The 26,410-nt window shown below is 40.7% G+C and overlaps 1 protein-coding gene and 2 pseudogenes across 1 annotated transcript in view; 2 read left to right on the top strand and 1 right to left on the bottom strand.

Annotated features, from left to right (window-relative positions):
• LOC105465611 (ectonucleotide pyrophosphatase/phosphodiesterase 1) overlaps positions 1 to 26,183 on the bottom strand; it is an 88,755-nt gene extending 62,572 nt beyond the window's left edge. The window contains exon 1 of the mRNA XM_071096476.1: positions 25,944 to 26,183. Within this exon, the coding sequence (XP_070952577.1) occupies positions 25,944 to 26,183 (240 nt within the window). The remainder of the gene's footprint in view (positions 1 to 25,943) is intronic.
• Positions 5,396 to 7,785, top strand: LOC105465612 (volume-regulated anion channel subunit LRRC8B pseudogene; annotated as a pseudogene).
• On the top strand, positions 13,694 to 14,073 carry LOC112423825 (selenoprotein K-like; annotated as a pseudogene).
• Positions 26,184 to 26,410: the final 227 nt, after the last annotated feature.

The raw sequence follows: 26,410 nt of genomic DNA, 5'->3' as shown, positions 1-26,410 counted from the left end.
AGACTCCGTCTCAAAAAAAAAAAAAAAAGAAAAGAAAAAAAGAAAAGCAATCTATTGAGAAAAAACATCTTGAGGAAAGTGCTTAGTAAACAAAATTTCTATCTCTTGCTTGATAACAAAATTAAATGGCAAATAGAGCAAGTGTTTAAACGTATAAAATAAAATCACCAGAAGAAAAGATGAGCAAATATTTTTACAATTTTGCTTTACATGTATGACACAAAATCCAAAAATTATAATGGAAAAGTTGATACATTTGAGTTCATAAAAATTGAAAATTCCTGTAAAGCCAAAAAAAAAAAAAAATCCACCACATTAGGATGGGGGAACTAGGATAAGACATTTTTGGTATATGACAGTAGACAATAGGGTATAAAAATCAAGTAGAAAAAAAAAACCCAATTTTTAAAAATACCAAAAGTAATAAACCAACTATTTAAAGAAAATGGCTAATAAACATATAAAACATTCACTTTCATTAAAAAAATCAAAGAACTAAAAATCAATGAGTCCCTTTTCTACCCAACAAAATGAACAAACATTAAAAAGACTGATGATCACCAGTGCTGACAAGCACGTGAGGAGAAATAGACCCTTTCACACTGTCTTCACAGAAGTGTAAGTTCCTTTCTAAAAGGTCATTTCAATGAATCTATCTAAATTCAAAGTGTGCACATTTACCACTCTTGCAATTCCATGTCTATTATCTGCTAGAAATATTCACATAAGCACACAAAGATATGCACACAGAGATATTTATTGTAGCAGTGTTTGGAACTGCAAAAACTTGCAAATAACCTACATTTCTGTTTCTAAATAATGGAGCAAATATAATACAATGTGGTAAATCCAAACAACACAAAATACTATCCAATTCCTTTAAAGTTATGTAGATCCATCCCTGGAATACTTGCTGTGGAGGCCTTCAGCCTCCACATAAGCAGTTACCCTTACACAGAGGCCACCATGCTATGAGGAATCCCAACCATTCCATGCATAGAGACCACATGAGGAGGCCCTAAGACTGCATGAAGAGAGAGAAAGATGCCTGGCCAGCTCCCAAATGCCCAGCCCTTGCTGTTCCAACTCTAAGTCACCATCTAATTGCAGCTGCATGAGAGACCCTGATTCACACAGGTTCAATCAAGCCTTTTGGGGACTCCTGACACACCAAAAACTATGAGAGATTTTTGAGTCTACAGAGCTGATGACCAGGTGCTGAACAGAGATTAATTTATCAAGTTGTTCACACAAATCAAGATGGCTCCCTGCCCACATGAGGAAGCATGCTTGCCTTTCTCCTTCTCCCACATTTTATGCCTAAATCATTCCCAAGGTAAAGTGCACATCTGGCCAGCTTCATTCTGAGGTAATAACCTGGTTGTTCATCACTTCATTGGAGAAAGGGAGATGTCTGAAAACTAATCCACACATATGGTGCAATGGAGGCATGGGTGGTGTGATGTCGCCTTTGGGAAATGCACAGAGTTCAGGCACAATGGTTTATGTAAGTCTACTCCTAATTTTCAGGGTGGAGAAATTGACTTTTGATTATACACACTAGTTTTATGTAAGAAAAACAAAAAACAAAAAAAAACAAGTCAAGAGAACCTAAAAGCCTGGAACATCCTGTAGGGGCAGAAAGTAAGGAAGTACCAAACACATACAAACACACACACATCAAAGGGTCACAGAAATTAACTGCCAATTGGCCATGGCTGGAACAAGTTGAGCAAAAACATGGAAAACAGAGTACCAGGTTATAATTCAAAGTATAAAATAGACATTAATGACTCCATACTGAAAAAGACTGAATAAATAAATATAAGGGGGAGAACAAATTTCTAATTCAGAACAATTCCAAATAATGTATGCAGATACTCCACCATCAAGGAGGTGGAATGTAACTCTCTACCCTTTAAGGTGACTTCTTTCCAAAGGTACAGTATGGAAAGGGACAAAAAAGAGTATATTTACAGCAAAGAAACCTGAAAAAGACTACCTCAGCTCGGTAGTCAAGGTTAACATCATCAATGACAAGATGTATTAATAGCAGATACTCTCGACATGATGTGTTAAGAATGGCATTTTACCATCTGTCATGTGCTTCCCAAAAATACATCAATCAAGTATAATCATGAGAAAAACATCAGACAAATCCCAGTTGAAGGACATTCCACAAAATACATGACTCATACTCTTTAAAACTGTCAAGATCATCAAAAACAAGGAAAGTCTGAGGCGCTTCACCAAGAAAAGCCTAAGTAAACCTGACAACTCAATGTAATGTGGTATTCCTGGATGGGGTACTGGAACAAAAAAACAAAAAAAGACATTAGGGAAAAAATAAGTAATTCTGAATAAAGTATGGACTTTAGTTAATAATCATGTATCACTGTTGATTCATGAGCTGTAACAAATGTACCTTAGTAATGTAAGATGTTAATGACAGAGGAATTGGGTATGGAGTATATGGAACTCTGCACAAGCCTCACAGCTTTTCTGTAACTCTAAAACTAGTTTCAAACAATATGTTTATTGAAAGGAAAAAGAGAAAAGAGAAAAGAGAGACAGGCATGAATCCATATTATTCTACCAAAAAATTTCTATTTCATTTTTTTAAATTTTTGATCTATTTTTCTTTTTCTTTTTTTTTCTTTTTTCTTTTCTTTTTTTTTTTTTTTTTTTTTTTTTGAGAGATGGGCTGTCACTCTGTCACCCAGACTGGAGTGCAGTGGCGTGATCTTGGCTCACTGCAACCTCCACCTCCCAGGCGCAGGTGATCCTCCCACCTCAGCCTCTCAAGTAGCTGGGACTACAGGCACATGCCACCATGCCCAGCCAATTTTCTGTATTTTTGGTAGAGACGGTGGTTTCATCATGTTGCCAAGGCTGGTCTTGAACTCCTGAGCTCAAGCAATCCACCCACCTCAGTTTTCCAGAATTCTGGGATTACAGGCGTGAGCCACTCAGCCTGGCCTTATTTTTTTTTTTTTTTTTTTATTGTTTTAAATGCATTTACACACTCAAACCCATATATGTATATAACTGAGAAATGATTCTATATGCAATTTTTGTTTCATCTTTTTGCATGTAATGCTATTTTTAAAATATTTTCTTATCAACAAATCTTCTAAAATATACATATTTTAATTCAGGTAGATCTACAGGCTGGGACATGGAAATATGTAAATCATAAACAGAATTAAGTTTAAAAGGCAAACTGAACTTTCACTTTATACATTTCATCCATGTATGATTCTTTTAAATCAATAATGTGCAGACAGTGCTTTCACATCCTTTCCCTGCCTGTGATGGACACTCTGGTCAGGTGCCTCGACTCCCCTTCAGAGATAAAGGCACCACTGCTCCTCTGGCTGCTGGGAGTGGTCCCCTATAGGGAGTATCTCAGCTAAAGACAGCTACTTTGCCCAAAGTCTCTCCTCCTTCCTGGGGCATCTTGCTCCCTCCTGGACCACTCTAGAGGGTCTCAGACTAGTTTAAGAAGATCCGTAGAGTGGACATAGCCTCCAATAAGCATCACATCCACTGAGCACTGCAGTTCACCTTCACCCTCTGCACAGCCCTACTTTCCTGCCTTGCCTTCCACAGGTGCAGAGCCTCCAATGAGCATCACACCCAATGAGCACTGCAGCTCACATTCATTCTCTGTACAACCCTAATTCCTCGTCTTGCCTTTCACAGGTGCTGATCTCAAGAACATACTCCAGTGAAATCCCAGGCATGCTCATTTCCATCTAATAGTCTGTTTCCCAAAAAACCCACGTCGTGTTACTGCCTTTCTTTTGATCTGCCAGCTCAGAGAAATAAGTTTGACTACCACATTTCCCAGGCTCCCAGACTCCAAGCATCAGGCCAGGGTAAGTCAACAGGAAAGAGAACATTGGAGGGTGGGAGGAAGGGAGCAATCAGAATGTATCTACCTTGTCCTCCCTGCTCCAGGTGGGACCCCTGCAGTGGCTGCAGCTCCCCAGGGTCCCAGCTGCTACAGCAAAGTCCTAGCTCCCAAGTTCTGGTTTCATCACCTTTTTCTGTTGCCCTTCCTGCTCTCCAGGTGGTAGTGGCTTCCTTCTGTTACTCTTCTCAGGGTTGCCTAAGGGCCCCACCATTCCCTGTTTGACCATTAGCTCTTCTAACACTTTTGGCATTTGTTTCCTATATTAAATTCTTTTGACTAAGCTACTGAGTATGAGCTTTGTTTTTCTAATTGGACTCTGACTAACAGTAAATAATCAGAGCAAGACAGATAAATACATGGATGGACGGATAGACAGACAGACAGACACACATCCCAAGGCACAATCCAAACTAAATTTAACATAGGCAAAGAACGCTCCATTTTGAGGGTTATCTTGGTTTCTAATTCTCAAATCTCTTTGATGCAAAAACATATTTTAATTAGATCTTTCTTCAGTTGGTTTTAAAAAAAAAAAGAAAAATTGTCCCCCAATCGTTGGTCTATTTTGCAGCAACTATCAAGAAAGGTATATCGTTAAGTAAAAGTAGTATTAAATTAGTTTAGAAAATAATTATAAAGTTTAGTTCAGCTCATAAGATAGGAAAGGGAGGAAAGCAGTTTTATTAATGGTGCAGAACAGCTCTTTCTGCTTTCAGGCAGAGGACCCAACAGACGGACCGAAAGGAGAAGCCTCATGAATCTTATCCAAAAAACATAGTTTTTCCTGCCTAGGCAAGTATCTTGCCTACGCAGATAGTAGGTCAGAGACGAAAAACAAAGTGTGGAAAGAACATAATGTGCAGTTAAGTTTCTGTAATTTATTTGCTGTTTTTATCTGAAATAATTTTTGGAACATAGTCATTTGGGCACCTTGTGTTTATCCTTGAAAGATGGGCTCAGTAGAAACAAACAAAAAGACAACTAAACAAAGGATTTCTAGTAATTCTTCCTGCGGACAGGAAATGGCAGACACAAACCACCACTTAATTTCTGTAAAGGCCTAGTATTTACTCAATCACAATTACAGTGACAACTTAAAGACAGAATTTTAAAATTGGTAATGGAAGGGAATGTGCAGGCCCGGGGCCGGGGCTGGAGTCACACAAAGGCTCCGGCTTATTTTCCAGCTGCCTACTGGACCTCACTACCTGGATGGCCCACAGGTACTGAAAACTCCACGTTTTCAATACCACACTCATTAGCCTTGTCCACCATTGACCCTGTGGCTAAAGACAGGAAATTTTTCAATTTGAGACTGATTGCAGGGTTTCAGTTGGCCATCATTCATAGGAATGAAGACAAACACAGAGATGGTATGTCTAAGAAACTTCAAAAGGTGTAGACCACCTGATTGAAGCATTTCTGATTTATTTTATATTTTTTCATTATATTTCTGTCCTCCTACAAGGGAAAGTCATGATTATACTAACTGAGCTAAAATGTTTATTAGCAGATGCCCAGTCATCTTCTCACATCTTAAAATCATAGTAGGATGTCTTCTGGTGTTACATCATGTTGATCACGTGGACACGCTGGCTGGAGCTCTCCAGCTGACACAGAGCAGGGTTCTGTGCTGTCTTCATACAAAGTGGAATTTGACAATCACTGCGCCATGCCTTGGGACATCCTGAAAGCCAGCATAAACACATCCTCTAATCCTGGGACACTACTTTCCGCTCCCACTGGGAATCCAGAATGACCTCCACTGACAGCAGCACTCCTACATCAATGCTGTCTGTTACGAGACACAGCTCCATTGGTTTGCAAAGTTTTTCCCCTTCCTGGTGCTCTTGCACACACTCTTTTTTGCAGCCTGCAGCAACTTTTGGCTTCACTACCCCAGTTACCAGATCCAGGCTTGAGCATTTTGTGGCCATCTTTACAAGTGCTTTGATTCTCCATGGACCACCCGCGTCCTGTCAGAAACAGTGGCCGAGCAGTCAGTGATGCCTCTGAAACTCTCCCAGTTCGATTTTGCTTTTGTCCTCAGGGTGTTTAACTGACATAGATTCCAGCAAGCAGTCATTGTCCTACCCGCAGCCGGGTTTGGAGTCAGCTGGTATAGAAAGCCCAACTTCCAGTCGCCTGGACAAGAAGGAGGGGCAACAGGCCACAGCCATCTTTGAAAAAGTGAGAAGATTCCGCATGCGCGTGGAACAGGACATCATTTATAGCGTGTATCTGAAGCAGATAACAGTCAAAGTCATTTTATTCGTGCTCATCATAACTTATGTTCCGTATTTTTTAACCTATGTCACTCTTTAAATTGACTGTTCAGTTGACATGCAGGCTTTTACAGAATATAAGCCTACCAGTGTGTCTATTCCTTCACAGAAATCTTGAAGCTTCTGGCTTAATTTTACGCCATTTTGGATATACTCTACAGTCTGACCTCCTCCTACAGGCTGTGGTGGATGCTGAGGAGTTCCCTGAAGCAATATTCCTTTGAGGTGTTAAGAGACAAAAGCAACTATAGTGACATCCCTGATGTCAAGAATGACTTTCCTTTCATCCTTCATCTGGCTAATCAGTATGATCCTTTTTATTCCAGACGCTTCTCCATATTCCTATCAGAGGTCAGTGAGAACAAACTGAAACAGATCAAGCTCAATACCAAATGGACAGTTGAGAAATTGAAACATTAGCTTGCGGAAAATGCCCAAGACAAGATAGAACTGCATCTTTTCATGCTCAACAGTCTTCCAGACAAATGGAGGTGCTAAGCCTGGAGCAGATCCTGGAGGTGCAGCTGCCCTCTACCGTCTCACAGCTGATCAACCTCAAGGAGCTTCATGTGGACCATTCATCTTTGGTAGTAGACCATCCTGCACTGGCTTTATGGAGCAGAATTTTAAAATCCTCTGCCTGAAGCATCCTGAAATGGGAAAAATCCTATGCTGGGTATTTCACCTGAAGAATCTGAGGGAACCTTTTCTCTCCCACACAGGGAGGCTGTGTTCTCCCTGAACAGTTGAGTACTATGCAGTTAGAGGGCTTTGGGGACTGAAAAACATCCAAGGACCCTCTACTTGAAGGGCAGCCTCTCCCAGATCCCACAAGTCATTGCAGACCTCCTGCCTTCACTGCAGAAATTGTCCCTTGACAATGATGGATGCAAACTGGCTGTGCTGAACAACTTCAAAACCATGGTCAATAAGAAAAGTCCAGAACTGATCAGCTGTGACCTGGAACGCATTCCATACTCCATTTTCAGCCTGAATAATTTGCATGAGTTAGACCTAAAGGAAAATAACCTTAGAACTGTGGAAGAGATCATTAGCTGTCAGCATCTTCAGAATCTTTCCTGCTTAAAGTTACGGCACAATAACATTACTTATATTCCTGGATGAATTGGGGCATTATCTAACCCAGAGCAGCTCTTTTGGGGTCTTATTAATATTGAGAATCTGCCCTTGCAGATTTTCCTATGCAGCAAACTACATTATTTGAATCTAAGCTATAACCACTTGACCTTCATTCCAGAAGAAATCCAGTATCTGAGTAATTTGCAGTACTGTGCTGTGACCAGCAATAGTGAGATGCTACCAGATGGGCTGTTTCAGTGCAAAAAGCTGCAATGTTTACCTCTGGGGAAAAATAGCTTGATGAATTTGTCCCCTCATGTGGGTAAGCTGTCAAACCTTACTCATCTGGAGCTCACTGGAAATTGCCTGGAAACACTTCCTCCTGAACTAGAAGGATATCAGTCCCTAAAACAGAGCGGTCTGATTGTTGAAGAAAATTTGCTCAATACTCTTCCTCTTCCTGTAACAGAATATTTATAGATGTACTTAGACAAATGTTGACCTAATGAAGAGACCCATGTTTCAAAATCATTTTTAAAAGTATGCTCCAGGGCTTTAAACAAGAAGTAAAATTTTCTAAGTTAATAAAGATGAAAAATGGGTGACTATTATGAAAAAAATTAGTAATTGATACATGAGTTTATAATTAGAAAGGGAACACAATTTTAGAAATGTGTCACCTCTTCATGTATATATTTAGGCTTAAATCAACTTAATCATATTCAATAATCATTTGGATAAGGAATCTTAAAATAATATTTATAAGAACATTGATACGTTAACCCTTTTAATTTGTCTTCTGGTAAATGTTTCTTGAACAAGTACTATGTACATTTTCATCAGTGTTAATTGGAGAACTATCAAGGTATTTTTTAAAAACTATAATATCACAATTTTTACATGCTATCCAAGATAAGATTTTAAGATGCTAAAAATGTTCCACACATCTATATCGTCAATATGAAAGTGACTAGCCATGTGCCATTGCACAGCAGTACGGATGTGGCAAATGTGATTGAGGAACTAAACTTTTTACTTCATTAAACTTTAATTAAATAAAATTTTAATTTAAATAGCCACATGTAGCTAGTGGTTATCATCTTGGAGTGAACACATCTATGAACTCAAAATCTGGCAGGAAAAAAAAAGTTACAAAGTGGTCAATTAACAACAACAAAAAAAAAGACAATGTGTTCTTTTTTTTTCAGGCTCCCTTTGATTTGCTAGTGCCACTAAAGCTATTACAGTTTTCAGGCTCCTGTTGATTTGTTTGTGCCACTAAAGCTATTATAAAATAACTTTTCCAAAAGTAAATCAGAGCCTGTCTTGTCATTAAGAACAAAAGTAAAAAGAAACCAAACAGAAAAATATTTCAGTGATTTTCAATGGCTTTCAATTGCTTTTTTTTTTTTTTTTGAGACATAGTCTCGCTCTGTCACCCAGGCTGGAGTGTAGTGGCACCATCTCGGCTCACTGCAACCTCCACCTCCCGGGTTTAAGCAATTCTGGTGCCTCAGTCTCCCGAGTAGCTGGGATTATAGGTGTGTGCCACCATGATGGGCTAATTCTTGTATTTTTGGTAGACATGGGGTTTCACCATGTTGCCCAGGCTGGTCTTGAACTCTTGGCTCAAGTGATCCGCCTGCCTCGGCCTCCCAAAATGTTGGGATTACAGGCGTGAGTCACTGTGCCCGGCCTCCAATTGCTCTTAAAACAAAAATCGGCTGGGTGCAGTGGCTCACACTTGTAATCCCAGCACTTTGGGAGGCCAAGGCGGGTGGATCACGAGGTCAGGAGTTCAAGACCAGCCTGGCCATCACAGTGAAACCCCATCTCTACTAAAAATACAAAAATTCGCTGGGCGTGGTGGTGGGCGCCTGTAATCCCAGCTACTCGGGAGGCTGAGGCAGGAGAATCGTTTGAACCTGGGAGGCAGAGGTGGCAGTGAGCCAAGATGGCACCACTGTACTACAGCCTGGGTGACAGAGCGAGAATCCGTCTCAAAAAACAACAACAACAACAACAACAAAAATCCTGCCTTTAGATGGCTCTGGCAACATTTCCCACCTCACCCCCATTACACTCCACTCAGCGCTGCATACCAGCCATCCTGGCCTCCTCCAAGCTCTGGGATGGGCCATGTCGTCTCCTCTCCCAGGGCCTTTTCCCTGCTGCTGCCTTATCTCATAATCCTCTTCTGCTTGCCTGTCACTTCCTAAGAAATGCCTTCTCAGACCTCCCGGACAAGGCTAATTCCCCCTCACTATTCCCTCTCTAACCCGTACACAGCTTCTGGGCTGCAATTATTTCAGCTGCAACTTGAGATATTCTTGTGTAATTCTTTGATAAGTATCTGGTCCCCTCAGATAAAACCCAAAAAACAGACAGTAAGTAAACTTTCCCTTTGACCATTTAGCCCCCAGCCTCTTGCACCAGACTGCCCACACAGTAGAAACTCTACATATTTGTTAAATAAGTTACAAGCTACAGAAATAACAATATTGAACCCTGATCTAGCATCTACTATCAGGCATTCTTCTCATTAGTTTATAAATACGAATCCATCTAACCCTCAAAACAAACCTATGAGGTACCTACTATTATTATCTCCATTTAATAGGCAAGGAAGCTACAACACAGAGAAGTTAAGGGACCTGCCCAAAGACCCAAAGCAATTATTGGCAGAGTTGTGATTTACACTCCAGTAATCTGGCTCCAGGGTCTGGCCCTTACTCACTAAGCTCTATGGCCTCAACAGGATTCAGTAGCAATTGAGTGGTTCTGGGACAGGAAGATGGGGCCAAAGAGCATCTAAGGAATGTTTGTTTTGAGAGGACACATTGAGTTGGGTCTTGGTGGGTGCCTGATGTTGGGTGAGAAAAGGAGAGGTCAAACAAATCACTCTGGGGTAGAAAACAGATATAATCTGTACAGAGTGTATTTGGAGAACTGTACAAGGCTGAGCCGAACGTCATGGAAGGCATGCTTCAGAGGTGTGGAATGCTGAACAGAGATATGCATCTTCAGTCCTTTTTTGACTCTCTAAACTGGCAAAGTGCCATCAGAGCAGCAGTTGACTGAAACATATCTGAGCCCTACAAACTCCTAAATACAAAGTATGCACATAATATATGCATATACTATACAACATACAGGATACTGAGTCCCACTGAGGTATGGCAGCTAGGCCAGACAGACAATCCCAAGCCAACAGGTTTGCTCCCTCCTACCTCACAGAACTGTACCCATTAAAGGAGATAAGTGCTTAGCATAGGGCCAGACAAATAGTAAACACAAATATGTATGTATGTATTTAATGAACACACATAGCACTTACTACCAGTAAGGTCTACTCTAAGAGGTTGACAAATATTAACTCATAAATGACTGAACACATATGTCACAGACTTTCAGCACTGCTACGAATGGATGCAACTATTCATGGTGAGCCCCACAGTGATTAACGTCTACTCTTACCCCAAGTGTGGGAAATAAAAACTAGTCTCAGCTTAGGAGTATATATTTTCTCATTGTGTGCTGTGGCAGTCCCAGAAAAATTCTGAGTGGAAACATAATGCAGAGAAGTTATTATTTTAGAAAACCTAATACTCTAACCATGAGAAAGAGACATGAGCAACAGAGGTGGAGCTGAGGAATGAATAAAACAGAAAATAAACACATACCAAAAAGCTGAAAATTCTTGGGGACTGAGAATGTCTAAAGTATGCATAGAAATAGTTTCAAAGATTACCTATTGAATTGAGGATACTAAAATAAAAATCTCAAAATCCTACTTATGAAAAGTACATTAGAAAGCTGTCTATCAATAGTAAACTTTCATAGTGGATTATAAATGAAAAAAGGCAACAGAATAATATGCACAAAGTTATCTCATCTTTGTTTTTTTTAAAAAAAAAAAAAAGTGATACATACACACAGAAAAGTCCTGGAGGGGAAAAAATCCAAAAGCAATTTTCATTTTCTTCTTTATACTTTTTTATATTTTCTGAATTTTTTGCAATAGATAGTATTTTTATAACAAGTGGGAAAATATTATAAGTTCTCAAAACAAATAGTTTAGAACTAGAAGGAACCCATCTAATCCAACCTCTCATATTACAGTTAAGGAAACTGAAAGTCAAAGAAAGAAAGTAATTGTTCAAAGGTCACATAGCAAATGATTCTTGTGATTCAAGTTTAGACCCTTTACATGATCCCTGTCTCTGAAGACCTTTGCTTGAATCATTCCATAATAGTCAATATTCTTTTTCTTTGAAAGTTTCTAAGAGATAACAAATGTATAAATACTTATATATGTCAATATTCTTCACATTTACCTCCTCTATGCTGATTAGTAAGGTATTCAAATAAATCGTGTCCAAGTAGAGTTGTCTCCTGCTTATTTCCCTGACTAATTCAAAAGTAGATAAGACCAACAGAGTCTATCCATAATGCTCCTAAACCACACGTTCCCACATGAATATTTCATTCACCCATTTCCTAGGATCCCAGAGATTCTAATCAAAATGGTGCTGGGTGGCAGTTTATAGGAAGCTAGTGTGTTTGGATGATAAAGTATTATGGAATAAACTCTGGGTCAAGGACATTTAACCTCATTTTACATCACCTGAAAAAGCATTGGTATAAGATTCCTTTGTTTTGGTTTTGTGTCAAGTATACTGTCGGTTGTTGAGAGGGGACTGCCGTGGAAACTTGGAATTGGAAAGTTCCATTGATGGTGCAATGAAAAGCACCATCTACATGATATTTTAATAGATGGATGGCTGAATTGGAAAAACATCTGAATGTTATCAGGTAACAGCAAAGATAGAAGACTGGCAAAGCTAAGGGCAATAAAGAGCAATTAAAGGACAAGCCAGTGCAGAGTAAAAGAAGGTAATTAAATTATAAGCAACAAACGAGAGCACAGGCAGATTCCTGAAAGACGCAGACTGCATATACAGAGGGAGGAGACTATGCCGTGTTCTATATGTGCAAAAGCAATCAGGCTACTTGTATCCATGTGCCACTGAGGTTCTCAGAAGGGGCCAAATGCAAACCACGGTAGCACCAATTCAACCTAATGCAATTACAGTTGAGGTCATGGAGGCCCACTGAGTTTTTTCATTTTGTTTTAGGTTTCTAATCACAACATCACGTACGAAGTCAGTGGCACAGCGAGGGTTCATTAGAATTCCCAGCTACGGAAATTCCACATGTGGTGCCTTCTGTGCTGTCTCATAGCCTTATGGAGTGTTGATACTCAAACTTAACTGTGCGGACAAACCTCTGAGGATCTATGAAAATGCAGATCTTGGTTTGGTGGGTCTGGGGTGGGGCCCGAGATTCTGCATTTCTTACAGATTCTAAGAGGATAATGCTGATATGTCAGTCTGCAGACCACACTTTGGGTAGTAAGGATATAAAGTGCCTTCTGAGTAAGGAAAAATAAAAAATTCTCAGTCACACTGAAGCTTATCAATAACAACAACAACAACAACAAAAAACACTTATTCGGGGTCCATTATGTACCATTTTGTACACATTACAATTTACTTACCCTAACACACTCTAATCTGATTTTGTCTCTATGCTACAGTTGTGGTACTATTTGGGAAACTTTTTGGTCTATATTCAAACAGCTAGTAACAGTACCAGGATTTAAGTCTGACTTTGTCTGACTCCAAAACTATTCACCAGTAAACTACAGAGATGAGATTAACAGAATTATTAATTTTGTGATCTTGGAAAGTCTCCAAACTTTCTCTGAGCCATGAGTTTTTCATCTCTAACACGGGGATGGATAACAGCAGCGCTGTGGTTTGGACTAATGAGGTAGGAGGTGCAGAAGTATTTTGAAATCTATAAAAGAATGTAAAGATACAATCATTGTAACTAGGTTAATTTTCACTCTCCTCTCCCCAGTTCTTGAGAGTTTGTTTGGAGGTTCTAGCAGGGGAGTGCAGCTACTCATATACCCTTGGCCAAAGACTGGTCCTCGTCTATGGAAGATGGTCGTTTTCTTCAACCGAGTGCACATCTTCGGGAGGGACACGCGTGGAGTAGTGAGGGAGGAAGGAGACACCCGCCTAGCCAGCCACATCAGCCAAATCAGCCCTGGTGATCAATGAGGTGATAGATGTCGCAGCCAGATCGCCCTCACATCCCCTAGTTTTTAAAAATATTACTGAAAATATTACTGAATATACACCTATTTCCTAAATATTTGTAAATATATTCACAAAATTTTTCTTATCAGGATCCCATTATACTTCTAAAAGTTACTAACAACCCTGAGATGCCTTTTCAGATGATTATGGACATTCTTCCTTAAAACCACACCAAAATTCTAAAAGTAGTAATATCTTAAACTGTGGTTAGTTGCTCCGAAGCAGGGAAGGGGGGCAAGATGGTTTACATCTCGAACTGACAAGTGTTGGACAGCTGGAGTCAGTCTCCATGGAGATTATCTTTGATAACAGATTTCTTCTGGGGAATAGCAGAGTTTGTGGTTTTGCTTTTCAAAACCCTGCTTCAGCAAGATGTGGGAAAAAAAAAAAAAGAAGCTATGGAAACTCATCTGATTCCAGATATGATGATGGAAGAGGGCCACAGGGAAATCCTCCCCAAAGAATGGGTCGAATCAATCATTTGCGTGGCCCCAGTCCTCCAATGGCTGGTGGATGAGGAAGGCAAATGTCTGCTCTACGAAGAAGACAACTGGACATGCACATTCACAGCAGGAAAAAACCATCAAGAAGTGGGGGGCTGGCCATGCTGGAGCAGTAGACAAATGTGTGTATCTAAATAGGGACTGCTCTGTGTCCTCACAGATGAATGAGGTAACGTTGAGAATTCCCTCTGCAGGGAACTGGCTGACGGACATGCAGTTCCACAAATGCACATCTGTCTCATTATCTTTTTTATATAGTTTATTAAAGTATTAATACAGTTTCAATAAGTAAATATTTTTAGGTTGCAAAATGAACTCCTCATCTTTATATTAAATGCACAAAAAAACCTGAATCTGAAGAATATAAATAAAAGGCTGTGTATTTAACACTGTTAGTGTCACCTTTTCAACTTCTGAAATACTGTTCATTGGTAATTTGTTCTCATTTATAAATCACATTGTATTTATTTCAATAGTATGCATATATCTGTGCTCTTGAATTAATTTTATCTTATATTTGTCTTATTAAAAAAGTAAATTATGGCATAAAAATAGAAAAGGTATTACTGAACTTTTCATACTGTTACATTAAAATCCATTAGTGTATCTTGCACTTTGAATTGAAATTATACCAATGCATAATTTTGTAACATCATCCACTTGTCCTTTGGAAAATATTGGTTCACTAAGTTTTATCATTCTTCCAAATGTTAACGCATGTCATTAAACAACATGAAAAAAAACCACACATTCCTCGCTATCTTCATCAATTTTGTATAAGGATCAATAAGCTGTGACACTCAAATGGCAAATACAAGTTTTTCAAAATTCAAATTTTTGCTTGGAAGCTCAGATTTTATCATAGACAACTGATAGCTTCATAGGTTTTCCTTGAAGGGACAAGCTAACATCACTCATTTTTGAGAAAATATGTCAAATGATTAAGTCTAAATAAAAAGCTTGTCAGTTCTTTCAAATAAAAATGGTGTTCTTCGAAAAAAAAAATTAGTTCAGCTTGCAACTTAAACAACTGCACAGCTGCTTTTCCTCTAGAAAACAGTACTTCAGTATGCAGCAGATATGCTACATGCATACTTCCAATTGTGTCACATAGAATATCAAAAAGACAGGCAATCTAGGTTTGAGATTATTAAATCTGCTTCATCAAGGACATTTATTTTTTTGAGATGAGTCTTGCTCTGTCGCCCAGGCTGGAGTGCAGTGGCGCAATCCCGGCTCACTGCAACCTCCGCCTTCCGGGTTCATGCCATTCTCCTGCCTCAGCCTCCCAAGTAGGTGGGACTACAGGTGCCCGCCACCATGCCCAGCTAAGTTTTTTTGTATTTTTAGTAGAGACGGGGTTTCACCATGTTAGCCAGGATGGTCTCCATCTCCCGACCTCGTGGTCTGCCTGTCTCAGCCTCCCAAAGTGCAGGGATTACAGGCATAAGTCACTTGTCCTTGATGCCCGGCCTCATCAAGGACATTGTTATTGCTTCATCTAAGGTGTTCTTTTTAGTGAAATGGCCTTTTTTTTTTTTTTTTTTATTGCAAGGGCATGACTACTTGTACACCTGGTGCCACTGCAATGCCTTCTACTAAGGTGCCATCACTCCTTTAATACCACAGTGTAAAGGTCAACATAGTGAAAGGGCAAATAATGTCTTAATCTACTGAGTTTCTTTTCAGTTCTCTCTGTCTAACCATAAAAAATCATCAAGACCCCCAGATGCTTGCTAATGTCAAAAAAACTTTTCTAAGCAGGAGGGGGGTCGGGAAACACACCATTAGGAACAAGCTACTTTCTCAGAAATATTCACCTGAAAACCAAGATAGAGTGATTTTTTTTTAAGACTCTCAAATCACAACTGTGATAGGATGTTTGCCAGTTAAGTCTGTGCAAAGTCCTGAAATACGGTGAGAAAATGGTTAATCCATAAATGAGAAACACTTGTGACAATTCGCTGTGACAATTTACTTCCTCCAAAATGACTTTCTTATACATATTACATATATAAAATATGGAGATATGTACATACACACTGTGTGTGTGTGTGTGTGTGTATATATATATGGAGAGAGACAAAGAGAGACAGAGAGAGATTGAGAGAGAGAGAGCGAGACATGGGGTTTCATTATATTGCCCAGGCTGATCTTAAATTATGGCCTCAACTGATTCTCCTGCCTCGGCCTCCCCTTTAGAGGCATGAGCCACCTCACACAGCCCAAAATCACTTTCTATCAAAGCTCTCTATTTTTCTATTCTACTACACTTAAAAATAAGCCAAGAAGGAAACTCTAAGAAGAAAAGCATAATTTCCCAAAAGTATACCTACTTTGGAAGCTCACAGAAACAGCTGATTGTTAACTTCATACTAATAAAGTGCACTAATTTTGGCTTCCACCCAGGAAAATGTAGTCACTGAACTACCAAAGACACATGTATATCTCAATATAGAGGCAATCTTTAGCATCACCACACCAGAAATTTCTTAGGTTCTAATTACATATTGCTATACTGAAGCAGGCAAAGGAGAGTTGGAAACCCAACAGCAGGCCAAGCTTGATGAATAGGATATAACATTTAGCTATTAGTCCATGATAAAAATCTGTAGATAAAAGTCCTTCCGGTTACCATCATAGTCTATTACTTACTAATGGTGTGGCTTTTGCCTATAAATTTAGCCCATTGTTGCTAGAAGTAGAGTAATTGAACCACCTACATCTGAATAACTTGAAGTGCTTGTTAAAAAGTAAGGATTCTTTGGGTCCATTCCAAATCTAATAAATCATAATCACTGAGGTTGGAGCCTAGGAATCTCTGTCTTTAACACTTCCCAGGTGGTTTTTATGCACAATACTGTTTGCATGGAAACCTGACTGACTCCCTGACTTAGTCTCAGCTTCCTTATCTGTAAAGCAGAATTGACTGTCATCATACTTTCCTATTTCACAGTTATTGAGTATTGAGGATCAATCAAAAATATATGGGAAATGCTTTTTAAAACTGCCAAGTGCTACAAAAATGATTATAACCATCTAAACTTCTACCACCTACATTTCTACCAACTCTTCTAAAAACTAAAAGAAAAGGTAAAAATAATTTTTCAAAGACACTACAGATATTATCTTAATTGTTATAACTAAATCTCAGATAACTAGAATACTCAGAAAATAGTCTTCTCGTTAATATTTGACTGAACATTCTGGTCACTCTTTTGAAAAACTTTAAATGTGTTACTACACTGTCTTTCCTTGGTAAATGTGTAACTTAGTTTTTATCTGATGACAAGGGATTTTCGAGTTGGGTCAGAATTCTGAGTATCAGGTTTTGCTGCACAAGATTTATGCTTAGAAGAGTAATCTATGTTCGGCCCTGAGCTCATTTGCTAAAAGGTTTCTTGTTTATTTTTTCTTGTTTGGGGGATATTTTATGGTTGATGGAGGCATGCTTATTTTAACCAAAAGCAGATCTCTAATTACAAGTTGTATTCCAAACGCTTATTTGTTCCTAAGTTGTCTGGAACTTAAAATGCCTCTCCCCATAGCAAGAAAAAATAAGAAGTTATAAATCATGATAAAGTTCTCTGGCTTGTACAAAAAGGCCACAATATAGATGAAATACATTTGCTGTATCTTAACTATCACACAAATATTTTACAGTGGTATTCATCAAGCTTGAGAGCAAAATTGAATATGAAACTATTTTCATTTACCTTTAATATTGCTACTTAAGATAAAAAGAGTCAGCTGGATGAAGATGAAAAGCTGATAGAGCCGGTGCAGTGGCTCACGCCTGTAATCCCAGCACTTTGGGAGGCCAGGGTGGGCAGATCACTTGAGGTCAGGAGTTCGAGACCAGCCTGGCCAACATGGTGAAACACTGTCTCTACTAAAAATACAAAAAAAAAAAAAAAAAAAAAAATTAGCCAAGTGTGGTGGTTCGCGACTGTAATCCCAGCTACTCAGAAGGCTGAGGCAGGAGAACCGCTTGAACCCGGGAGCCGGACAGAGGTTCCAGTGAGCCAAGTTCACGCCACTGCACTTCAGCCTGCGCAACAGAGTGAGACTCCGTCTCAAAAAAAAAAAAAAAAAAAGCTTACAGATAAAAGTTTCTGTAAATGTTCTAGAAAGGTTAATGGCCGGGCACGGTGGCTCACGCCTGTAATCCCAGCACTTTGGGAGGCCGAGGCGGGCGGATCACAAGGTCAGGAGATCGAGACCACGGTGAAACCCCGTCTCTACTAAAAATACAAAAAATTAGCCGGGCGCGGTGGCGGGCGCCTGTAGTCCCAGCTACTCGGGAGGCTGAGGCAGGAGAATGGTGTGAACCCGGGAGGCGGAGCTTGCAGTGAGCCGAGATCGCGCCACTGCACTCCAGCCTGGGCGACAGAGCGAGACTCCGTCTCAAAAAAAAAAAAAAAAAAAAAAAAAAGAAAGGTTAATGGCCCCAAGTTTTTTATTATACAGAACACATAAGGTCTCTCAATGTGTCCACCAGGGATTTTCTTCAGAGTCATGATTAGGATATGATAGGGACAGGACATGACAAAACTGAGTGTCCAAAGTTAACTAGTGAAACAGAAGAGAAATTAGCAAAGTGTTTTTGAAACAGTAGCTCTGTATCCCTGAGAAAGAGACAACATGAAGTGGAAACAGCTGAGCTATAAATGGTGAGAAAAAAATACCAGAACAAGATTCAAGGCAGAAGAAAAGAAGGGACAGAAAGCAATGCTGAAGAAGAGCGTGCTGTCTACAAGAATCACAAAGACCGAATTCAGGATGTGGCAACAAAGTTACCAAAACCAAAGAGGCCTTGGTGTAAGTGAAGGAGGCTCTCCTTCATACATGGCCACTGCCACACTTGGACTGTTTGGACCTGAGAGAAGGTTCACTGACTAGATTTCTGATTCTGAATCCAAGTTATCAGAGGCCCTGTCTGCCTTCTTCTTAGGCACCCTCACCTTAGTTGGGTACTTCTGTTCCTTCACTACCTCCTCCATTTCCCTATACCCAAATAAAATTATATCCCAGTTTTAATCTTACCCCGGAATTTATATCCAAGTGTCATCTCTATTTGGATTCCTGACCATCACAGACCCTATGGGTCCCTGCTTGTGTATTCAGTCTTCCCACCTTCCTCGTTTCCAAGTCAAAGTGGGGCTCAGTCTAACTAAAAATGCAGTACATTCATTCAAGCAATTAAAAGCTGACACTGAGTGTCAGGTACTATCTTCTGCCTAATAGTAAACACAACAGTCTTGGGTTCCTAGGAATCCTTTATGTATTTTATTAGAACATGTGAAACAAATACCATAAAGGACACTGTGGACACTTTTCTAGCCTCTTAAGATGCTCTGGTAATTTTGAAATAAAATGTTCAACTATGGCTGGACAGACAAATTTTATAAACCAAAGGAACAATGTCAACTCCAAGTCTGATTAAGAGCAGAGACTTAGCTTGAACATTCTTCCTTCTGTATTCTAGAGTTCAGATAATAGATTATAAGGGAAGGAAAAGGAAGCTAACTGAATTTTAATTTTTACACCCAAATCTCAAATAACACCAGCTTCTGCCTCTTAGAAAGAACTCTCACAGCACACACTCAGGGCAACTTGAATCTATGCTCCTGGGTTGCATTCCTCAAACTTGGCCCAAATAAAACTCTTTAATTATATTACTTTAGCCCTGGTTTTTTTTTTTTTTTTTTCTTTAGGTCAGCAGGATTCACAGTGACTTCCCACCACCCCCTGGTGTTTTTCTCTAAAATCAGTGCTTGGTACCAGCATGAACTCACTGCATTCTCCATTCTTGAAGTCCTACCACATGTGGTGGAGATGAGGTCTCACTATGTTGCCCAGGTTGGTTGTGAACTCTTGAGCTCAAGCAATCCTCCCACACCAGCCTCCCAAAGTTCTGGGATTTCAGGCATTAGCCACTATGCTCCGCCAGAAATCTTATCTTGTGTGGTTGAAGCTGATTGAGATTGGATGGATCGGCATTTCCATTGTGCAAACCACACTCAGTCTTCCAGAGTGGAAGAATAAATAAATAGAATAATGAAAAGTTAATTGGCAAAGCTTACAGAAAGCTTTAACCTTCCCTGGCCTAAGGCTCTTCCATTTGCTTAACTTACATTCTACCCTGCTTGGAAAACATCAGCTTTCTCCTTTTGAAATAAGAATGGAAAGATCCATGCACCTGGATGAAAGAGCCTATGAACCAGCTCTCCTGAAAAGTTGTAAACTAAAAATAAAATCCAAAGCCCTTGACCAACTGAGTGGACCCACTCTTTGCCAAGGAGACCCCAGAGAAACCTCAAAAACTGAGTTCTCAGTCAAAATAGGAAAAGAGGTCAAACACAGCTCATTATACTCCCTCCCTTTTGGAGATTAGATGCAACAATTGACCAGCATTAATGTTACAATAGAAATAAGACTGCAAAAACAGTTCTCTGTGGCAATAAGATATCAAGTTATAAAAAAGACCTTAAGGCTATGCCAGGAGAGGGTTAAGTCATGTCTGCAAACGATCAATCTTGCTACATAGCATGCTTAACTTACATAACTTTTTTTTTTTTTTTTTTTTTTTTTTTTTGAGACACAGTCTTGCTCTCTGTCACCTGGGCTGGAGTGCAATGGTGCAATCTCTGCTCACTGCAACCTCAGTCTCCCGGGCTCAAGCGATTCTCCTGCCTCAGCTTCCCAAGTGGTTGGGACTACAGGCACGTAATACGATGCCCTGCTAGTTTTTTGTATTTTTAGTAGAGATGGGGTTTCACCATGTTGGTCATTCTGGTCTTGAACACCTGACCTCAAATGATCCCGCCTGCCTCAGCCTCCCAAAGTGCTGGGATTACAGGCTTGAGCCACCACACATGGCCATAACATCCCTTTCTGTTGATACCAAGTTTCAGACAGAGTCTTACTCCTTTAATCAACTGAAAATTAAAGAATCTCTGAATTACCAGGCACGGTGGCTCACACCTATAATAACAGCACTTTGGGAGGCTGACAGGGGTGGATTGCCTGAGCTCAGGAGTTCAAGACCAGCCTAGGCAACACAGTGAAACCCTGTCTCTACTAAAATACAAAAAATTAGCCAGGAGTGGCAGTGTGTGCATGTAATCCCAGCTACTTGGGAGGCTGAGACAGGAGAATCACTTGAACCCAGGAGGGGGAGGTTGCAGTGGGCTGAGATCGTGCTATTGCACTCCAGCGTGGGCAACAGAGCACGACTCTGTCTCAAAAAAAAAAAAAAAAAAAAAAAGTATCTCTGAACACGCTGAATAAATAATCTGTAAGCCCTTGCTCTAAGACATCCCACCTTTTCATATGGAATCAATGTATACCTTTCATGTACTGATTTATGTCTCTGCCAGTAACTTCTGCCTCCCCAAAATATATAAAAACAAACAGTAATCCAACTGCCTCTGGTGCACGTTCTCAGGACTCCTCGAGAAAGTGTTTCCCTGAGCCACAGTCACTCATCTTGGCTCAGGATAAACCTCTTTAAAATATTTTACAGAGTTTGGTTTTTCCATTAACAAGGTGATAACTCTTCATTATTGCCAAGGCCTTATAAGTTTCTCACTGAAAATTCTAAATTAATTAAGGATTCTTTTAACAGCAAGCTCTCAGGAGAGAAAAACATCAAAGATCATGGTCTCCAACCTGGAGATTTTGTTTAATGGAAAATGCCATCAAATAAAGGACTCCCTCCAGCCATGTTAGAAGGGCCAATATCAGGCTGCCCTTCCTAAGTGGACATCTTTCTCAGTGGAGATCTTCAACACTTTGTTCTTTAGACCCCGACAAGAAGTGGATTAAAATATTCATTTGGTTACCTTCGGGAATAGAAACACTTTTCATATTTGTATTTCAAGTTGTTTTGTTGATAATTGTCCTTATTTGTGTCATCTTTTTGATTCTTAAATTGATTATGCTTTGTATTTCAAGATGTCTAAAGTCTACCACAAAATTCTATAACAAAAAACTTATCACAATAGCTAGATGCTTAGAAATGACCCAACACGCCTCAACTCCAGTGTAAGTGAATGGCCTGAGACCCCACTGCTCTGTCCCCTTATTGTTCAATCCAATCCCTGAATTGTTGCCAACCAATTTAGCCTTGGAGCCTCACTAAGTTCTTAAGTTATATACTTCTGCCCATCCCATTCCCTCTGACATGGGACAAGATTATCCGGAAATGAGCCTTACTGGCCATGTGGGACAAACTTACATCCAAAATGCTGATCAGTATTTTCAGAAGAGAAAGATTTTTATTAAAAGGAGGAAATGAGAAAGAAAAATTGCTCAGAGCCATCTGAGATATGTGAACTATGCAAAATGTATCAGGCCCAGAGGGACACAAGCATGGGACTTCTGTCACATCTCACTGCAGCCATTCCCAGGGGCAATTATTTAAAAGCATTTTATTCCTGACAGCTGCTTCACCCACTGTCTAGTGTTCCTGGAATCTGTGATACAAAGAACAATGTATAGCCAACTAATAGCTTGTTATTGTAACATAAATGCTTGATAAACAACTTAGGAACTGCCTCTTCTCTTTTCCTTTAAAAAACCATTTGTAACTGCTGCTAATAGGAGCATATACTCAGGGCAACTTGAATCTACGCTCCTGGCTTGCAGTCCTCAAACTTGGGCCAGACTCTCTACTTTTATTTAAAAAAGAAGAAGAAGAAGAAAAGAAGAAAAGAGAAGAAGAAGAAGAAGGAGAAAGAGAAGGAGAAGGAGAAGAAGAAGAAGAGGAAGAGGAAGAGGAAGAGGAAGAGGAAGAGGAAGAAGAAGAAGAAGAACAAGAAGAAGAAGAAGAAGAGGAGGAGGAGGAGGAGGAGGAGGATGAGGAGGAGGAAGAACTCTTTTACTGAAACATGAAAGTAGTCTTCAGTGACCACCACCATACACAAGCCCTTTACACATACACAGATACACAGATATATGTATTCATAAGCATAGCAGAAGGTCACAAAGACACAAAAAAAATGTTTTTGAGGAGCTACCTGGAGAAACGTATTGCAATGCAGTTGAGAATTACATGACCCTGTAAAACCACGCCAAGAAACAAAAGGGATATTTAAATACATCTCCAAGTCAATACATCTCGGTGGAAGTCTACACTTCAGTTCAAAACTTCATTTACAAGCAAGGAAAGGCATCTAATATTTAACATACCTACTGACGCATGTAGAGAATAATACTTGTTTTTCCCTCTTGCTGTTTTCCTCAGTTTGGCTCAGTACCTAGGCATTACCTAGATAAGCATTCCAGGGCCCAGGGCCAAAAGCCTCTAAAGCAGAGCTTGGTAGCCCTCTCCTAAGATCAAACACCACACTGGGGAGAAGCCAGGGAAGGACAGCATCCTCACTTCTTCATCCACTCTCACACATCTACATCATTTTAGTTTATCTGAGAAAACTGCAGAATCATGTAAAAATTACATTGCCACCGCAACATAGTTGCCTCTGCAAGGCAAGGCAACTTTTCTATTTATCCTGCTAAATTAAAACAGTGTAGCTGAGGGTCACAGTGGTGGGCCTCTCCCAATCCCAACCCCAGGGTGCAATTAGTTCAGTCCATTTCTGCAGCTTTATGAAAAGTGTGCTGAGGTTTAGTCTGAAAAAAAGGAATTCTGTAATTGCAGCTCCTCTCTAGAAGACATGTCCCAGAGCTCTTTGACAATTGTCAGGTTGTTTTGGGGGCCTTTTCCCTTCAGAAGCCCATTGTTTGGGGAAGTTCTGGGGAGAGAGGGAGTTGGGGAAAAAAGGTATTGAAGTAGGGAAGGGAAAGAAGAATACGAGTTTGCACTTTATGTTCAGTCGCTAAATAGCAATTTCAACAATAAAGGGTCTCACCGTGTCACCCAAGCTGGAGTGCGGTGGCACAATCACGGCTCACTGAAGCCTTAACTTTCCCTGGTTCAGCTGAATCTCCCACGTCAGCCTCCCAAGTAGCTGGGACTATAGACGCATGCTACCATACCCAGCTAATTTTTGTATCTTTTGTAGAGACGGGGTTTCATCATGTTGCCCAGCTGGTCTCAAACTCCTGGGCTCAAGCAGTGGAACTGCCTCAGCCTCCCAAAGTGCCAAGATAACAGGTATGAATCACAAACCAGGTGTATTTGGTAACATTCGCATGTTAATGTCTCAGAGTGTTCCATCAAAAGATACAAAGTAAGAATTCTTTCCAATTCAATAGATGCAAAAGACCCCAATTAATGCGATAAAAAAAAAAAGGTCCATAATAGTCCTACTTGTGGAAGTAAGTCCTAGGACACTTCCATGTCAAATGCTGACAGTAGCATCATCACACAGAATGCTGTTTGACCAGCTGACTGCAGGTCTCAAAGACTGGACAACTTGCTCCAAAAGTAGACCTTTGCTGATATCTGTTGTGGATGGATAAGTAAATGAGCAAGAAAAATTTAAAAACTGAATTTTGCAATTGGAAAACCTGTAAAGATTGGTAGGCACGTAGAAATGGTTTTACACTAGAGTTACACACAGATTCCATATACGATTACTGACTACCTCGTCGTGTGTGAAACACCCTAAGATATTGATACTAAACAATTTAAGTGATCAGGTTGTAAAAGCTAAGGTCTTCCATTAACAAAATTTTAAAAAGGTGACTCAAGAGACTAAGTTATCATCAATATAGTGTTATTATAGACTCAAACAGTGTTACAAGATGCAAAATTTTATCTTCAGATGCAAACATCATGTGGCTTGGGATACTTATTCTTTGAACCTTAGGCTTCTTTTTAAGTACTAAGTATATGACACCATCTCTTAAGTCTAGGAAGATTGATTGATTCCTCAAAGTATTATAGCATCTCCATGATATCCCAAATACGGTGAAAATGGAAATGCATACAAAATGAAAGGAGACTTCAAAAATTAGAAATTTTTCTACAAAGCATTGTTCAATCATATGTAAAGGGATATATTTTAGGGTGCAGTATACATAGAAATCTGTGATTTCCATATAATACAATAAAAATGATTCTATTTCCTTGTGGTTTTCAATTTACTTCCCTACATACTTCAGCTTGATTTTCACAATTTACTTCCCTACATACTTCAGCTTGATTTTCACAATAATCCCATGCAATGCACAAGGCAGCTGATGTTGTCCCATTTTCACACAGAAGAAATTGAGGTTTGGGGACAGTTACGCAAGGCCTCAGCAATTAATAACAGCCAGGAATCTAGGCCTTCTCTCAATCAGCACTTCCCACCATGAATTCAGAATAAAAACCAACCCCCACATTTCATAAAGTTGACTGTGGGTCCTGCAACTGTCATAGCAAAATAGCAGAGGAGTAATAGGTAGCTTTTGTTAGCAACACAAACCGTGTAGCCTATGGTTAGAAGAGTGGGCAAAGAATCATAAAGGTTTCTTCACAGTCATATAAATGTGAATATCCATGGAATTTCTGAGCAGCTGCAAGGAAATTCCAAAACGGAGCCAAAGGGAAAAAGTGTTCCCTAAAGTTCCTAATAAAACTTAAAGAGCTCTGCGAACTCTTCAGCTGGAATCAGTTAACCCAAGTGAAGTCATGTATACTGCACCCAGAGACCCCCAAAAGAAGCAACACATTGATGCACCTTCTTAAGACCAACAACGTTCGCGTTTGTCATTTTTCTCCTCTAAAAACTCGTACTCTCCTGGGGCAGGGGGTCGAGTATTGCTACGGATGACGATTTTGAACAGCCTGCTTTCACAGGCATCCGTAATTCAAGTGAGAGTGAACCATCCTGCCCTGCCAGGGTACCGGGCAGAGGCGGCGGTGTAGGGCACTTGTAAAGGCTGCGGAGGAGAGCGCGCGGGCGAAGAAGCACTCCCGGGTCACGCCTCTCTCCGGGGCCCGGTGCTGACTGCGCTGCGAGTGCAGGAGCTGGGCGCCGCCCTCCCCGTCCTCCCAGCCCTCCCGGGCGCCGGGGCCTGGCCGCGGACCTACCAGCGAGAGTACTTTATAGGTGTTGGGGTCCTTGGCAGTGCGGGCGCGCGCCGCCTTCTCCAGCGGCTCCTCCCCTACGTCCATGGGGGCCAGCAAGGACGCGGCCGCCTGCGGGTCCCCGGGCGCCTCGGCGGCGTGGCTGCGGCCCCGATCGCGGCTGTTCCCCGCCGGGCCCTCCCGGGGAGCGCGCCTGCCCTCGCCGCCGCGGCTCCCGCCCCCCGCGCAGCCGTCGCGCTCCATCGTGGCCCCGGGCGCTCCGGCCCCGCCGCCCGGCCGCGCCTTTAATAGGCCCCGCGCCGCCCCGCCCCGCCGCGCCCGCCCCTCGCGGTCAGATCCTTGACTACCCGCCCTGCACCAGGTTCTCGCAGTCAGGGTAAAGCGACTCAACGCCCCGGATTATTTGGCTTCCTGTCTGATTTCGGGCACTCTGCGTGTCGGTTATTTTGGGTCCCTTACGTGGGCGTGTC

Source organism: Macaca nemestrina, chromosome 5, assembly GCF_043159975.1.
Source record: "Macaca nemestrina isolate mMacNem1 chromosome 5, mMacNem.hap1, whole genome shotgun sequence".
NCBI lineage: Eukaryota > Metazoa > Chordata > Mammalia > Primates > Cercopithecidae > Macaca > Macaca nemestrina.
Note: the sequence above shows the minus strand (reverse complement) of the source record. Positions and strands in the feature narration are given on the sequence as shown.